Genomic DNA, 18,559 nt, shown 5'->3' on the forward strand with positions numbered 1-18,559 from the left:
TATTACAAGTGCAACAACTGTTCCAAACAAAATCAGCAGGTTGTCTTTTGATTGAGTTAATAATGTTTTCTCATATATTCTGTAACATATCCAATGGATAAGAAAGGGACAAAGAACTTACACCGTACCAAACAAAATGTCAGATTACCACAATTTTTCCTAAAATCCTTAGATATATATTATAGTTGTACCCTCTTGGCTCTATTTTTTGAGCACTCACAGAGTCTCCAATATTTGTAAAACTCTTTGGCTAATTACGAAAAAGTAGGAGACTAATATGGACTTTTATCTCTTTCTACCAGCAAGAGCTTCCGGTTAAATATTTATTTACAGTCCCCACCAAGCAAATCAAAACAACAGTTTTTCAGAGTGACTGAAGAAAGATCTAAGCCCAATAATTTGTCTGGAAGAAAGATCTTCATGAAAAAGAACCTCCTCATGGGAACAATGGTGCATAAAACTATTTTTGGTACCTGAAGACAATTTTCGACTAAAAGGGAACTGTATACTCAAAAATTACAACCTATGAACTCTCTTGTCTAAGACGTTATTTTCTCACACTTTCTCTTCTCTCGGTCTCTCTATTCTTTTCTTTTTTTCTATCTTTTTTTCTCTCCCTCTTTATAACCTCTCTTCTCTCCAACTTCCTTCTTTTCCAGTTCGTTGATCTTTCCTTCATCCTACGTCTCTACTCTTTCCACGTGTGTCCTCGGTATTCTAGGCAGTTCACAACAGTTAAGGTTTCGCGGACTTGATCCGCTGCAGCATGCTCTTTCTTCACTATCTCGCATCTGGTCCACCCACTACCAATAATCTCTTATGGCAAGAATATGACCACTACAGATGCCCTCTCTCGGTCCGATTAATGGTCCACGGACAAGTAATGGGGCCGAGAACCAGCTTTCTCCATTCGCGGTATATGCCTATTATTTTAAACTGCTCCATCTATTTTGTGGCACGTGTTTCATCTTTATTGCCACGTAGGCCTAGCACATGCGTATCTGAACCTGGCTTTTCAAATTTCTAGAATCCACGTGTCCCATTTCTCATGGTTCTTTTCCCAGCAATTACTCTTTTACCCCTGTCGCTTCGAATCCCGCTCAAACTTCTCACTTCCCTCAAAACCCAAAACCCTCAGTTCATTTTCATTCTTCCCCTTTTAGCTCCTTCAACTTCTTCCACTTCTTCAACTTCTTCTCCATCGTTATTCAACCTCGAGGATCCTTCCAGCACCGTTCAAGTTCCCTCCCCGTTACTCCGTGCCTTGGCTACCTTGCATCACAGGTTCGTTCTTCACCTTCTTTCTTCCCATCGTTTACTTTCTATACACATTTTTCGATACTATTTTGCATTTTTTCCCCCTCTCGTAGATGTTATTCCTTCCATTTGCTTCAAATTTCCAAACTTTGTGTATATTTTGCCATGTCGGGATTGGGATCGGGGGATACCTCTGCCACCAGATCCGATGGATCTGAGTCCTCTACCTCCAGATCTAACGACTACACCATTGATAGATCGGAATCCCCGGCTTCTGGCTCTGCCAGTCCAGCCGCCGTACCATCTATTTCAGGGAGGAAAACTTCTCTTCCTCCTCCCCCCTCCCATTACCGCAAACCTAATTTAGATGCAGTTAAAACTGCTTATGGCATCCCGGGTGACGTGGTATTAGAGCACGTGTCTGGCATCACCCACTTTCCACACTTGGTACCACTGCGGCCAGGTTGTCTTGTCGCTACTGTAGGCTAGATAGCGGCGGGTTTGCGATTTCCCTTGACTCTCCTCGATATCGAGGTATGCAATCATTTCAACATTCCACCCTATCAAGATATAGGTAACTTCTGGCGTGTTATGTACGCCGCTGACCATTACAATAAAACCCACACTCCTAAAATCCAACTCTGCGACATAATCGCTCATTATTATGTCAAAAAGAGCACCAAATTCGGAAGTGTAGGGTATCTGTCTTTCTGTACTCGTCCGCGGAAGAAGTCTTTTATCCTCCGCATTACAACTTCTGATAAGGTGTGACACTACTATCCATTGTATGTGTCTGGAAGTTTTATTTCTGCGGACCTTCCTTCAGAAGTTTTTCTAAGGCACCTCAATTTCCTTAAAAGTGGTGAGTAAAAGCATTTGATTCACAGTACTTCTGTGTAACTTTGTTTTTTAATTTGTCTTTCTTTCTATGACCCATACTGGAAACCAGATTCGCGATCTCAACTTTACATCAGCATTTTCTCTGAAATTTTCCAAGGGCTCCGCGATCTAGGGAGTAATCAGTGTGAGGTTCTCGATATAGACCGAAAAATCCAACCCTCTTTTGCTTAACCCTTCTCTCAAGGACATAGGTAAATACCAAGGTCCCTTCTATCGTCTACCACCCCCAACAGAACGAAAACCCAAATCCTCCCCACCTCCCAAAAGAAAACGCAAAGCCCACAAGTCGTTCAGATACACCACCAAGACCTACCACTCGTAGGCCATCGTCCAACGAGCCGCCGCTCAATCCCACACTCAATCCCACACTACCACTCCAGATACTGCCCCCTTTTCGTATTCCGGTTTAGCAGACTGGGAAGACGATTTTGCTCACCCTTCCTCTCCTATTTCTACGGCTACTATGGCCACCAACAAACTCAAACTATGGGCAAGTGACTCAGACGGTGATGAGCCCGTTGAAGTTGCGGCTAAGAGCCCTCCAGCAAAAAAGGCCAGAACCGCGCCTCCAGCTTCCTCTGAAGCACATGTTGATTCGACGCGGCCCTTGGCTCTAGCTCTCTTTCTTCTAGTGCCGCTGAAATCTGACACCCTGAATTCAAGGCCAGAGATTGCGATGTAACTACTCGTGATTCAGCCCTGGATAACCCAGCTGTCGCGGCTTCCTTATTCTTTAGCTTTCATCTTCCCAGAGACCAAGCATACGGTGACTCTGGCTCGTTTACCTCTCACAGAGCATCTATTTACACCGGCTGGAAAAAGATGTTCTCTTCTTTCCTCTTTCCCCTTCTTTTTCCTTATATCCCTTTTTAATAAATATTTTTCTTCGGTTGAGTCTGCTGGACGTCGGTTATGTGGTGCGCGAACTGACCAACACCTTGGAAGCCCTAGAGGTCACGAAAAAGGAGATTAATGGTCCTGATGGTTGGAAAGCCAAGCATGCCAAGCTGGAGAAGGACAGGGACGATCTTCGGATTGTGGAGGTGAAGGCCCAAAAAGCTCTCCAGCAAGCTGAGGACAAGCACCGCCACTATGTAGCGGGGGTCACTTCCAAACTTGAGAGCCAGAAGGAGGCGGATAAACTTGCCACTCAAGCTGTTGTGGACAAGGCTGTGAAGGATGTCGCAGACCGATTCTGGAGCCTAGCTGAGAAGAAAATTGCCTGCGAGCTTAAGTAACAGCTTGAAGAACTCACTGCGGCTGGTCGTCTACTTCCCATTCTTGATCCAGTTCATGACACTCAAACTTCTGCCCCACCATCCGAGGCTGCTACACTAGCAGTACCCCTAGCTTCTCCCAGCGCGGTCACTTCCCTAATTGATTTGGTTGATGATATTTCCACAGCTGTGGACGTGGCTGAGGAATCCTCCCAGAAGGATGTGGCCGAGGGACAACATTGATGCCCTAAACTTTGTACTTATGAAATTTGTAATTTTGTTCTTTTGCAGTTCACATACTCTAAATTTAGTTCTTCTGTGTTTGTATATTTACACTTTAGCCTGGTTTCTGGGTATGCCCAACAAGTCATTAATGCAAATCCATTTCGTCTTTCAATCTTTACTCCTCCACTTCCAGTTTCATAAATTGTGATCATAACTTCATTAGCTGTGCAGGCGGTCGTAACACCGCCTTACTTCTAATTACTCCACTTTGAATCTTTTGGGGTATCTGTGAAGCCTTGTGGGGGCATCTCAATTTGCCCATACTTTGATTTACCCATCTAGTCCATGAAGGGTTCATCCCCCCCCCCTCCCCCGCCCCAGCTCTCTTGTTAGCTGTGAAGCCTTGTGGGGGCAGCTCATTTTGCCCCCAAGTTGATTTGGACATCTAGTCCATGAAGTGGCCATCCCCCCCGTTCTCTTGTCAGCTGTGAAGCCTGGTGGGGGCATCTCACTTTGCCCCCAAGTTGATATGGACATCTAGTCCGTGAATGGCTCATTCCCCCGCTTTCTTTGGTCAGTTGTGAAGCCTTATGGGGGCAACTCACTTTGCCCCCAAGTTAATCTAGACATCTAGTCTGCGAAGGGCTCATCCCCCACGCTTTTCTTGGTCAGCTGTGAAGCCTTGTGGGGGTAGCTCACTTTGCCCCCCGGTTGATTTGGACATCTAGTCCGAAGGGCGGCCCCGGCTTTCTTTGGTTTGCTGTGAAGCCTTATGGGGGCATCTCACTTTGCCCCCAGGTTAATTCGGACATCTAGTCTGCGAAGGGCTCATCCCCCCCGCTTTTCTTGGTCAGCTGTGAAGCCTTGTGAGGGCAACTCATTTTGCCCCCAAGTTGATTTGGACATCTAGTCCGCGAAAGGCTCACCCCCGCTTTCTTTGGTCAGCTGTGAAGCCTTGTGGGGGCAACGCACATTGCCCCCAAGTTGATTTGGACAAATAGTCTGCGAATGCCTCATCCCCCGGCTGTGTTGTGGCTATGCCCTGGTGGGGGCAGCTCATTTTGCCTCCAAATTGATTTGGACATATAGTCCGTGAAGGGCTCATCCCCATTCATTTTTCCTCATTCAATACACATGACAAAATTATCAGAAACACGCCCTTTCAAGGATCTAATAATCAAAACACAAGAAATCATTCCTCGGCTCAATAACTTTATTTAAAAGCAAGTCCCTTCTCTTTCAACTGAAAAACTAAACAAGGCCTCCGCTATGAAATATTTTCAACATTCTGATGTTCCATGGTTTCGCTATCCTTTCCCATGTTGCAATCTGTAACCTGTAAGTTCTAGAAGTACCCTTCTCTGTCACGACATATGGTCCCTCCCAATTGGGACCCAATTTACCTTCATTTTCTTTCTTGGTTGCTGGTGTAGCCCGATGCAGCACCCAATCCCCAACCTTGATGGTTCGCGGCTTCACTCTCTTACCATATTGTCTCTACAACTTCTGATGATACTCCTCCAGCCATATGCGCGCTATTTCTCTTCTTTCCTCTACGAGATTAAATTCAGTGGCTAAGATTTTCTCATTCATTCCCAATTCTACAGCTCTAGTTCTTGTCGTTTTCTCTATCATCTCCACTGGTATTGCTGCCTCTACCCAATATGCCATTGCGAATGGTGACTCATTTGTGGAAGTCCGTGGTGTTGTGCGATAAGCCCATAGTACGTGATTCAGTTCATCAGCCCATGCTCCTTTCTCGCTCCTCTAGCTTTCTCTTGAGATTGTCCATTATGATTTTATTTGATAACTCTGTTTGCCCATTTCCTTCAGGATTGTAGGGGGCTGAGAACCCCTGCTTCACTTTGAATGCCTGAAGAAACTCTCGGACCTTTCCCCCAATAAATTGAGTTCCATTATCCACGATAACTGTATGTGGCAACCCGAACCTGTATATGATATTCTCCCACAGAAATTTCTTCACATGTTCTTCCTTAACTTGTTGTAATGCCACCCCTTCCACCCATTTGGTAAAATAGTCGGTAGCGGCCAACATAAACATCCGTTTACCGCTTGCCATGGGCAGAGGTCCAACTATATCCAGGGCTCACATGGCGAATGGCCAAGGGCTGAACACATTGTGCAATGGCTCAGCTGGCGAATGTATCAGCAGCGCGAATCTCTGGCATTTTGCATACTCTGTGGCATCTCTCTTCATATGGGGCCAGAAATACCCCTGCGATATTAATCGGTGTGTGGTTGTTCGCCCAGCTTAGTGCCTTCCGCAATCACCTTCGTGCACCTCGGCCAAAATTTCTTGAACTTGCTGTGGCCCTTTGCACTTTAACATTGGTCCGCTAAAATTTCTCTTATACAGCTCCCCATCTAGTAACGTGTATCTTTGACTCACCTATTCTATTTTTCGTCTCTCCTGTTTGTTTTCTATCTCCACTCCCATCAGAAAAGTTTTTATAGGTGTCATCCAACCTGGATCCTTCTCAGCGGTAAACCAAACACCTTCCTCTTCTGAAGTACTTGGTTTACTCAATACCCTCACTTCAATAGACCTACCCTCTGTCCCTGGTAGTACTGCAGCCACATAAGCCAATGTGTCAGCATGTTTATTCTCTTCGCGACCTAAGAGGGCAAATATGATCATACGAAACTTGCTTGCTTTCCTTCGTAGAACCTCCAGGTATCTTGCCATCCTTGGGCAGCGGGCCACAAACACCCCATTCACTTAACAAATTACCAAGTTAGGATCATAGTAAACAGAAAATTCACTCACCCCCAGATCCTGTGCCATATCCAATCCTGCTATCACTGCTCCATACTAAGACTCATTATTTGAAGCCGTAAATTCCAGTTTCATCGACAACTCTAGCCGAGTGTTCTCTGGAGTTACTAGGACCACGCCAATCCCATTCCCTGTATCTGTAGTGGAGCCATCCGCGAAAACCCTCCACCCGTTCCGTGTATCCCAAGGATCCAAGGGATCGCGGTTAGGTTCCCCCTCTTGTTCCATGACCATTTCCTCTCCCCACATTGGGTCCTCGGCGGGGAACTCTGCCATTGCTTGTGCCTTTTCTGCTGTTCGGATTTGGTACTGAATCTCATAACAACTGAGCATCACCACCCATTTTAGCATTCTGCCTGACTTCTCTGCCTTCAATGCTTGCTTGAGGGGCAAATTCGTTATCACCACCACTGAATGAGCCTCGAAGTAAGGCTTCAACTTTAAGGCAGAAAATACTAAAGCCAAAGCGTATTTCTCAATTCTGCTGTACCGGGTCTCCGCGTCCAGCATGGTTTTACTCTGAAAGTAAAATGGCTTTTCTATTTTTTTCAACAACTCTCACCAGGACTGAGCTTACTGTGTATTCTGAAACTCCCAAATATAAATACATTTTCTCCCCCTGTTCTGGTCGCGATAGTAAAGGGGCCTTTCCTAAATAATTCTTCAAATCCTGAAAGGCTTCTTCACACTCCGCAGTCTATTGGAAATTAGGCGTTTTCCTCAGCAGACGATACAGTGGTCGGCACTTGTCCGACGATTTGGAAATAAATATGTTTAGTGTCGCGACCCTCCCAGCCAACTGTTGCACTTCTTTCACATTTTGAGGGGATGACATTTCTACTAATGATCTAATCTGATCGGGATTCGCCTCTATTCCGTGGTGCGTGACTATGTACCCTAAGAACTTTCCTGAAGTTACCCCAAAGGTGCATTTCTCGAGATTGAGTTTTAGCTTATGCGTCTGCAGTATGCGAAAAGTTTCTTAGAGACCTTCTAAGTGTTCCTCTTCTGACATGCTTTTTTCCACCATGTCGTCAATATATATCTCCATCCCCTTCCAAATCTTGCCTTCAAACATTTTTTCTCCTAACCGCTAAAATGTACCACCCGCATTTTTTAAACCAAATGGCATCCTAGTGTAACAGTAGGTACCCCCCTCCACCACGAAGGTTATCTTTTCTTGATCGGGGCCGTACATTGTGACCTGATTGTACCCCATGGACGCGTCCATGAAAGAAAACACTTTGAAACCTGCAGTCCTGTCCACTAGCTCATCCACTCGCGGCATAGGGTAACAATCTTTCGGACACTCTTTGTTTATATCTGTAAAGTCAACACACATTCTGACTTTGCCGTTCTTTTTTGGAACCGCAACAACATTAGACAGCCATTCCGTGAACTCTACATCCCTTATTATTCCTGCCCCCTTCAATCATATAACCTCCTCACGAATCCCCTTAGCGTACTTGGGTCTCACGCTTCTCATCTTTTGTCTCATAGACTTTGCATATTCCTTCATATGCAAGTGATGACAGGCAAACTATGGATCTAATCCCGTGATATCCTCAATCCCCCATGCAAATATATTTGTATTCTCTGCCAAAAACTGCACTAGCTTACTTTTCCATTCCTCTGGTAAATCAGATCCCACTACTGTAAATTTATCCTCATCTCCCACCCCCAGGTTCACTACCTCGATCTCATCCAAGGTTTTCGGTCCCGGCGGAAGCTCGTATACCTCAGTCGCAGCCGTCTCATGTAATTGCTATGTTGATCCTTGTTCACATGACGACCCCTCCCCTTTCGTTCCTCGGATCATACTCTTCACATTTACCTGATGGATGTTCTGTGCTACCACATGATCCCCCCTTATCTCATACATTCCCCTATTGGTGGGGAAGCGGATCACCTAGTAATATGTTGATGAAATTGCCCTCATCTCATGGATCTATCTTCTCCCTAGAATTGCATTATATTGGGAACTAGTGTCCACTACCATAAACCTTGTGAAAACAATCGTCGGCCCTGCCATTACTGGTAGCACCAGCTCCCCCATTGGCTCTGTCATACTGTCGTTGAATCCATACAAATTGGTTTGAGGGGCTTTTAACTGATCTCTACGGATGTTCATCTCCTCCATGACCCCTTTAAATAGCAAATCCACTGAACTTCCACAGTCTATCAGCACCCTCTTTACCAGATAATTACCCATCGCTATAGTAATCACCAACGCATCCTCATGCGGCGAAATTACTGACTCTAGGTCTTTCGGGGTGAACATTATATTTTCCTCACCCATCGTAGCTCCACTAACTAACCGTGGTATGCTCACCACCTCATTCACCTGTTGCAAACTCGCTGTCCTTCTTATCTTGTCTCTGTGTGCATTCCTTCCCAGTGCTTCCCCACTAAAGATGACATTGATTGTACCTAAAATTCTAGCTGGCGCTAGCACTCTCTCGGCTTGATGAACCTCTGTGACAAACTCTCTGAGCATCCCCTTTTCAATCATTCTTTCTACTAACCACTTCAAGGCATAACATTCATTAGTGGCGTGATTCCTGATATGATGATACGCGCAGAATGGTTTCCCCTCTATCTCCCGCGGAGTACTCCACGGACCCTCATAATATTGTTGCCCCTTGATCAGAGGCAAGATTTCCTCTAAAGGCCTGTTAAGAGGAGTCCTGTTCTATTTCGCGGTATGACTTCCTCTCTCGGACCTCCCTTCTGCCTCGATCCCCCGTCCTCTCTAGACCTCGGTTCTCCCCCCCTGTAAGATCCTCTCTCCCTGTCCTCTTCCCTACTTTTACCCTTTCTGTCATCTCTGTCTACAGCTTGCACTTCCTTCCCTGACTTCTTCTGTTCCTTCTCATTCCTTTGCATTATATCTTCATATTGTATATATTTTTCTACCTTTGGGTATAAAGCATGCAAAGTAGTGATTTCGATTTTGGAAACCGATTCATGAACTCTAGTTCCCTACCTCAAGCCATGCTGGAAGGCAATGACCGTTGTATGCTCATCTAGATTTTCCACCCTCAATGTTTCCTCCTTGAACCTACACAAAAACTCCCTTAAGGATTCTGCGGATCTCTGTTTAATGTTGAACAGTGCCACGATATCAACCACCCTTCTTTTCTAGTGTATGAAGTGATCAACAAATGCACGCTCCAGCTCTTCAAACCTTTTGATGCTCCGCGAATCCAACCTGTAATACCAATATGAGACTCCCCCCTTAAGATTGGTAGGGAACATCATGCATCGGAGTCCATCATACTTACTCTCCTGCCATAACGACATCTGTTGCCGAAAATGGTGCAAATGATCAGTAGGGTCTCCCTTCCCATCATGTCTCTCAAACCTAGGTTGGGAGAACCTCTTAGGCACTTCCGAATTCCATATCGAATCTGCCAGCGGATTTTTATTGAGACTTGCAACCTCCTTCTGCGTAGCACTCTGGTTCGCTCTTTCTGCTACGCGGTTCATTTCTCTATCTTTCTCAATTATAGCATGTACTACCTCCAAAGTGATGCCCACGGTTTGCTTTGCATCCGGCAGCGGATACTACTCATTCTCCCCCTCTACTTCATTGCCCCGAGGATCCTCCCGCTCCGTTTCACCACGTGTAGTCTCCCTCTCCTTTCCCAACTCATCATTCTCATTCCTTAGCCTAACTATCTCTTCTTGAAGAAGTCTGGTAGCGTCAGCTGCCATGTCTGATATTTCTTCCTCTCCTACCCCTTCCCTCTCAGCGCTCTCTGTTTCCTCGTCCGCCTCTCTAACTGCTACTTTCTTAGGTCTTCCTACTCCTCTTTTTGCTATAGTGACCATTTTCTTATCTCAGTCCCCATAGAAGGCGCCAAATGTATACTTAAAAATTACAACCTATGACTCTCTTGTCTAAGATGTTCTTTTCTCCCACTTTCTCTTTTCTCTCACTTTCTCTTCCCTCGGTCTCTCTCTTCTTTTCTTTTTTTTTTTCTATCTTTTTTTCTCTCCCTCTTTATAACCTTTCTTCTCTCCAACTTCCTTCTTTTCCTGTTCATTGATCTTTCCTTCATCCTACGTCTCTACTCTTTCCACGTGTGTCCTAGGTATTCTAGGCAGTTCTCGACAGTTAGGGTTTCGTGAACTTGATCCGCTACAGCATGTCCTTTCTTCACTATCTCGCATCTGGTCCACCCACTATGAATAATCTCCTATGTCACGAATATGACCACTACAGGAACATTAAATAACAAAAATTTGTTGCTGAAACGCACCAACAATGTAATTCATTGGATTCACTTGCAAGATGCAGCACAGAAAGGCACAACATATATGATTCCAAAAAACACAAAAGTGGGCAAAACCGAAGTTTTGGGCAATAGTATAACACCCCCCTCCCCTCCACCTCTTATTCCTATTCTCTTATGCTTGACTTAGCACAAATAATAAAATGCAAAAGCTATGCATTCAGTTCACAAGAAGTTTTCAGTCAAGGTTGGTCTATAGTGATCAATGTAGTGTGAAAGCTCTGCAGTCAATTCTCTCTACTGTCCAAGCAGTTTTCAGTCAAGGTCTGTAGGGCTGGTCTTGCCTTTTCCAAGAACTCTTCCTGCACAGACAAAAAACAGCGATGTATTTATATTTTCACAGCTACAAAATCTGCACATTATAGTACATAAATATTTAAATTCTCCACCAACCTTGACATTGCTATCATTTGCCAATTTCTCTTTATATAGTTTCTTCAACACCCTCAGACTTTTATTTTCTAATGCCTTCTTTGCGTCTTCAACTTTTTTTGTGTTGTTATTTTCTCCAACCAACAACCACCTCATCACCCTCAGACTTTTATTTTCTAATGCCTTCTTTACGTCTTCAGCTTTTTTTGTGTTGTTCTTTTCTCCAGTAGCAACCACCTCATTTACTCTGGCTTCTTGACAACTTGCATCTATATTATAGTTGTACCCTCATGGCTCTATTTTTTTAGGTGATTCCATTGGGCACTCATCAAATTGGATTGGGCAACCCCTCAAAAAAAAAGAAATTTTACAAATTTGCCATATTACAAGTTTGCCATCAAAGCCCAAGCCCAGCAACCAATTCAACCGGTATCGCCAAAACGAACCCTCCCGGTCGTTTCTGTTTACACTCAAACGACACGACCATGTCGTCTGAGTGTACACTCAAACGACTTGGCCAAGTCGTTTCTGTTTACACTCAAACGACATGGTCGTGTCGTTTGAGTGTAAACAGAAACGACATGGCCATGTCGTTTGAGTGTAAACAGAAACGACTTGGCCAAGTCATTTGAGTGTACACTCAGACAACATGACCATGTCGTTTGACTGTTACTTTGAGTTTGAGTTACACTCAAACTACATGGCCAAGTCGTTTGAGTGTATACTCAAACGATATGGACAAGTCGTTTGAGTGTTACTCACACTAACAATGAAACTACGTGTCCATGTCGTTTGAGTTTACACTCAAACTACGCGGCCATGTCGTTTGAGTGTACACTCAAACTACGCGGCCATGTCGTTTGAGTATGCACTCAAACTACATGACCAAGTCGTTTGAGTGTATACTCAAACGACATGGCCAGATAGTTTCAGATGTTACTCACACTAACACTCAAACTACGCTGGCCATGTCGTTTGAGTGTACACTCAAACGACATGGCGGCGTAGTTTGAGTGTACACTCAAACGACATGGCCGCGTAGTTTGAGTGTTAGTTTGAGTAACACTCAAACGACGGGTTCATGTAGTTTGAGTATACACTCAAACGACATGGCCGAATAGTTTGAGTGTACGCTCAAACGACATGGACGCGTAGTTTGAGTGTACACTCAAACTACATGGCCGCGTAGTTTGAGGGTACACTCAAAAACGAGTTTATACACTCAAACGATATGATGAAACGATATGGCCGCGTAGTTTGTGTGTTAGTATGAGTAACACTCAAACGACTTGTCCATGTAGTTTTTGAGTATACACTCAAACGACTTGGACATGTAATTTGAGTATACACTCAAACGACTTGGTCACGTGTTTGAGTGTACACTCAAATGACGTGGACACGCACTCAAACGATTCCAAATGCACTCAAACGATTTCAATTGAATTAGAAAAATTGAAATCCGATTTAAAAAATTGGGTTGGAAACAACACAATTACATCAATAAAACTACATGCACTCTACACTCTTTATCTGTTATGACATAGTATCTTTATAACCAAGTTAAAACATGTAATCAAACATGCTACATGTAATCAAACATGCTATAAAATCTAAAATAATAATTTATTTTATATCTAAACTTGTTATTATTATTATTTTTTCAATTGTGAATCATAAACTAGTTTGGGGTTTAGAGTTCAGAGTTCAAGGTTTAGAAATTTCGTACCAACATATTTCACTTAATTATTTAAAATAATAATTTGTTTTATATCTAAACTTGTTATTTTTTATTTTATTTTTAAAATTGTGAATCATAAACTAGGTTGAGATTTAGGGTTTAGGGTTTAGAGTTATTTACAAATTTCGTGCTAACATATTTTACTTAATTATTCAAAATAATAATTTGTTTTATTTATAAACTTATTATTTTTTATTTTCTTTTCAAATTTTGAATCATAAACTAGTTTGGGGTTTGGGGGTTTGGGGTTTGGGTTTTAGGGTTTACAAATTTCGTACCGACATAAAAAAAAAATTTAATTTCAAACATATTTCACTAAATTATCCAAATCTAAAATAATAATTTGTTTTATATCTAAACTTGTTATTTTCCATTTTTTTTATTCAATTGTAAATAATAAACTAGTTTGGGGGTTTACAAATATATTTCACTCAATTATTTGAAATATATCAAAATTTCAAATATATATATAGAATACTCATTCACTCAGTTTAGAGTTTAGGGTTTACATAGAATACTCAAGTTTCTCTACATACTCAAGTTTCTCTAAATGGAACATGAAGATGAAGAAGAAGTATTTGAGGTAATGTTTGAGGTACAACAACAAATTAGAGAAGAACAACAAATTAGAGAAGGAGAAAATAGAAGATATGTTGAAAGTGAAGAAGTGGAACAAAATGTTGAAGGTCAAGGTGAAGAATTTGAAGATGCGACAAGTCGAAAGCAAATGAAATTCGAGAAATCGCGTCGACGACAAAATGCAAACCTAAATAATGAGGTAACACTTGATTAAAATGAATACAAAACACTTGATTGATTGAATGAATAAATGAATGGATGCAAAATGAATGAATGCAAAACCCGAGCCCAAACGACATGGTGGGTCGTTTGGGAACACTATCAAATCCGACATGGGCCTCAGAGTTTGAGAACACTACTGAACGACATGGCGGTGTAGTTTGAGAACACTACGTAATCCACATGGTGGGTCGTTTCATTACACTATAGCACTACATGGCCGTGTCGTTTCATTACACTATAGAACTACATGGCGGGTCGTTTGGACTCTTGATGAAACTACATGGTCGGGTCGCTTTGAAACTAAATGCAAATTGTTTGAGACTCTTGTTTTATTCTTCTATATGTAGAATTCTTTGCCGCTTATCCGGGAACCGATCTTCTCGCGAAACTCGAATGATGTGGATTGTCAACCGATTTTAAGTGATACAACAGTAAATTTTACTACGGAAGAGGTATGATTGAGTAGGCATTGATTTCATTTTTTTTTAAATTTTCTAAATATAATTTTATTAGTGTATTAATAATAGTTGTTGTTTTTTGTGTTTAGGTCTTTCATACACGAAGCGAGGCAATCGATTGGGCAACCGCTAGAGGAAGACAAGTTAATGTTGTTTGTGGTCATTGAAAAGTCTGAGTGTGCCAAAGGAAACCGAAAGTAGCAAGATTGAATTTGGCTTTGCGAGTGCTCGGGTGTGTATCGGTCACACAAGAAGGAAGGCTAAGAGAAGGCTAATAAGAGAAGGTCGGGAACCAAGAAATCGGGATGTCCATTTAAGTTAAAAGGTGTTTTCCAACGCTGCAAGACCGCCGATAGTTGGAAAATTGTCGCTCTTAATGGTGTTCACAACCATCCATGGCGAAGACCTTGAAGGACATGCATTTGCTACTCGACTAACCGCTCCAGAGTTCGAGTATTTGTCGAGATGAGTAAGTGTGGAATAAAACCTAAACAAATATTGATTCCATCAAGAATAGGTATCATGATAACATCTCTAGTATATCCTAAGTCTACACCGCAAGCGCGTAGGTGAGGAAATGGATATGAACGGCCTCACACAATTACGAGATTGCGTGAGTTGTTAGCAAAAGAACATTATTTTGAGGAGTTGAGACGGGATGAGAATACCGAGGAGATAACGGGATTGTTATGGGCCCATCCGAAGGTGTTAAGTTGGCTCGGACTTTTTCCAATTTTTCATGTTAGACGCTACCTACAAAACTAACGTATCGGTGGCCTTTTCGCATGCTTTGTTGGGGTGACTTCAACGTGGAAATCTTTCACCGCGGTGTCGTGCCGCTTCACCGAAACAACAAATCGACTATGAGTGGGCCCCGTGATCATTTTAGTGGCTTGCTTGGTGACATAAGCCCATCCGTGATCGTGGTCCGACAGGGACTTAGCCCCGATGAAATACCGACAAAGTTTTTCCTAACGCACACAAGCATCTATGTAGATGGCATATCGCTACGCGTCGCCCTTTCAAAATGTTACGATATTTTTCCAACTACGTAACTTGTAGAGAAGGCCCAGTTCGTGGAACACCGTAGTCAAATCGAAGACGAGGTTATTTTCCCAAGTAGATGGGATGATTTGGAAAAATATTACGGGGGTGAAAGTACTCCAATTTTGTTTGTTATTTGCGAGAGACTTGGTTTCCTCACATTGGGGATCGATTCGTATGTTGTTTGGACTGACCAACACATTCACTTTGGGAGTACAACCACCAATAGAGTTGAAGGGTCTCATGCTCGTGAAGCGTGTACTAGGAAATGCAACCGCTGTCATGATTTTTTGAGTATGTTTAAATTTTAATCCACCCGATTCTAGAGATCCGGATGTCCGAGATTAGAGCTACCTTCGAGAGAAGTATGATTGTAACTCAGCACCACCACCGGATTCCTTTGTTTCGCGGAACTCGGAGGCCTTGTCTCACGCAAGTGTTTAGACTTGTTATTTGAAGAAATAGATACCCGCCGTAAACGCGGTTAAAGATGGAGAGATAAGGTGTTTGTGCTATTTGGCGCATCGAGCCATGGACCGCCATGTGCTCATGAATTAATTGAGTTTGAAGAGCAAGAGCGGTCCATCCCTTTGATCGCTATCGACCCCTTTTGGAAAACATTGTCCGCTTCTCCCAATATGTCACTGGGTGTTGGTTCCGATGTTGCACCTCGATGGACTTGTTCATGAATAGGTTTGCAATGGTTTTGAAGAAAAGAGAGGGTTATGATTAGGAAGCTTATGGAGATTGCCGTGCCATAAAGTACATGGCTAGTACCGCCTTGTGAGGAAGCAAAACCAAAGGTCGGCCGAAGGTAGCTGCAGTAGAAAGCTTCAAACGGAGATGATAACTCTTCAAAGCGAGATCCATCTCATTTTGAACATTCTCAACGTGACCATGAAGAGTGGGTCTCCGCCACAACCAAAAACATTACACCCAAAACACCCACACTACACCAAGAAAGAAGTTTTCTCCAAAACTACCAACCCAAAACATCCACACCACACCAACAAATAAGCCTTCTCCAAAAACACCAAAACAACCACACCAAGAAATAAACCTTCTCCCAAAACACCAAAACAACCACACCACTTAAATAAGCCTTCTCCAAAAAAGCAGTCCACACCAATTTAAATGTGAGAGATGGCTTAGACTTTGGAAAGACGAGGGTCCTAAGGATTACGGGTTGGATATTCTTGAAGAAATGCATAAATACATTGTTAGAGTCCATGACCCATTGACGATGGCAACCGCTGGGTTATAGAGCTTTCTCGCATTGCATTAGGAAGAAGTCAAGAAGAATGGCCACGGATGAGAAGGGAGTTGACGAAGAGCTTACTGACAACCTCCCCCTTTATTGTACTTTGTACAATCAAAGTGAGGTTTTTATTCGATGAAGGAAATCCTACATGAAGAAGGTTACGCACCCTTAAATAAGTTGATGAGGCATCCTTTTCTTTGGATACTTATTTACTTCAAGATTTAATGTTGTCCTTATGCATTTAGGAGCTCGTCAGTGCTTCCTTCTCATGCCACTGAGAACCCAAGCAAATCCTGAGAGAGTGACCCAAGTGTTGGGTAGCACACATGTTGGTGGAAATCATTTTGTCAATGTTCAACTTGTTGAAGATTGTCCGATTCCTCCAGTAATGCGCCAATGGCTTAGAGCTCGATATGATATTGCTGAAAGTTGGAATTTGGCCTTGACAGTAAGGCAATTGCAATTTATGGCATTGAACATTCCCAATTTAATATGGGAAAAGGAGCTCGTTGAAGACCCAACAGTACATGTTATCGACTAAGTTGTTTGTATGTTGTCGATATGATATTTTGATGTAATTTGGAACAAGTGTAATTTGATTTGATTTTTATGTTATCAATGTTAGGGCTTTTATTTGATTTGATTTGGAAATCGAGTAATCGACTATGTTGATTCGGACGGCAATCGAGTGATTTTGAAATCGAGCGATCGACTAAGTGATATATTGATGTAATTTGATATTTTGATGTAATTTGGAACAAATGTAATTTTATTTTATTTTTTTGTTATTTGGAAATAATGTTAGGGCTTTTATTTGATTTGATTTGGAAATCGAGTGATCGATTAAGTTGATTCGACGGCAATCGAAAGTGATTTGGAAATAGAGCTTATCGACTAAGTTGATTCGACGCCAATCGAAAGTGATTTTGAAATCGAATGATCGACTAAGTTGATTCGATGGCAATCGAAAGTGATCAACTAGTTGATTCGACCGCAATCGAGTGATTTGAAATAATGTTCGTATGTTGTCAATAATTACCAAAACTACACGGTGAAGTCATTTGACTTTAATACAAAACGACCCAGCCAGATCGTTTGGTCTAAAGGCCAAACGATGTTGTCTTGTCGTTTGGGCTTTAGACCAAACGATGTGGTCATGTCGTTTGGCCTTTAGACCAAACGATCTGGCTGGGTCGTTTGAGATTAAAAGCGAACGATCTGCCGTGGTCGTTTGGTATAAAAGAAAAACAATCTGCAGTGGTCGTTTGGCCTTTATGCCAAACGATGTGGCTGGGTCGTTTGGAAGAAATTTTTTCAAAATTCGCTTTGTTTTTGTTTTATTCAACAAATTCCATTTTCCATTCAAAATTCATTCACCTTTTCCATTCAAACATCGATATCAAACACTCTCATTCATCAAATTCATCCATACATAAAATTCCATTCAAACATTAAACCCTAAACTGGAAACAAATTACATTCAAACATTAAACCCTAAACCCTAAACATTAAATTCCATTCAAACATTCATGCAAACATCATATCCATCAATTCATTCGAAGTTAACAAAATTACAAACCCTAAACCTAAAACAAATTACATCCATCAAACTAAATTACAAAGTTTCAAACCCTAAACTGAAACAAATCAACTATAGCGCCCACCAATGTACTTGCACCTAGTCAAGGTTATACTGTTCAAGGAGGACCTTGCTTCCTCTGGCATATCATTCCCAGCCAATTGCAGACCTCTCTCTAGCAAACGACTGGTTTCATCGATGACGTCGTTCTGTCGAAAAAAAAAAAATCAAGATAAGTTACCAATCGAATGGAAAAAATCACAGTTAGAGAAAACTCAATTAAAAATCACAATACTTACAATCGGTGAACAAGTTAGGGCAGTGTCTCGGGGAGGGATGAATAGGAAGAAGCTTCGGGGTTCACCAAAACTACATGAGAATTCCTCGTGATACCAAATCATGTAGTTTTGATGACACTCCCATGGATAAGACGAAATAGGTCCTCGGTTGCAGAGTTGGATCAATGATTCTCGCCCACGACTCGAAAAAGTGGCCCAATATTGGTCAAATTTCACCTCATACCCGCGTCCCCGCCACAATTCTTGTTCTCCAATTTGGCATTGGAGGATCTTTAGGTACAAGTTGCACGTGACCCAACCGACGACCACCCTT

At 42.4% G+C, this 18,559-nt stretch overlaps 2 protein-coding genes across 2 annotated transcripts; both read right to left on the reverse strand.

Moving 5' to 3' along the window:
• Positions 1–6,432: 6,432 nt before the first annotated feature.
• LOC147497743 (uncharacterized) lies at positions 6,433–6,906 on the reverse strand. Its single transcript, XM_086562994.1, has one exon. It carries the CDS (start codon positions 6,904–6,906, stop codon positions 6,433–6,435), a length of 474 nt encoding a protein of 157 aa, XP_086419120.1.
• A 1,438-nt stretch (positions 6,907–8,344) lies between these two features.
• LOC147497744 (uncharacterized) lies at positions 8,345–8,908 on the reverse strand. The gene has a single exon (XM_086562995.1). It carries the CDS (start codon positions 8,906–8,908, stop codon positions 8,345–8,347), a length of 564 nt encoding a protein of 187 aa, XP_086419121.1.
• Positions 8,909–18,559: the final 9,651 nt, after the last annotated feature.

The sequence above is a fragment of the Coptis chinensis genome, chromosome 5 (assembly GCF_015680905.1).
Source record: "Coptis chinensis isolate HL-2020 chromosome 5, ASM1568090v1, whole genome shotgun sequence".
NCBI lineage: Eukaryota > Viridiplantae > Streptophyta > Magnoliopsida > Ranunculales > Ranunculaceae > Coptis > Coptis chinensis.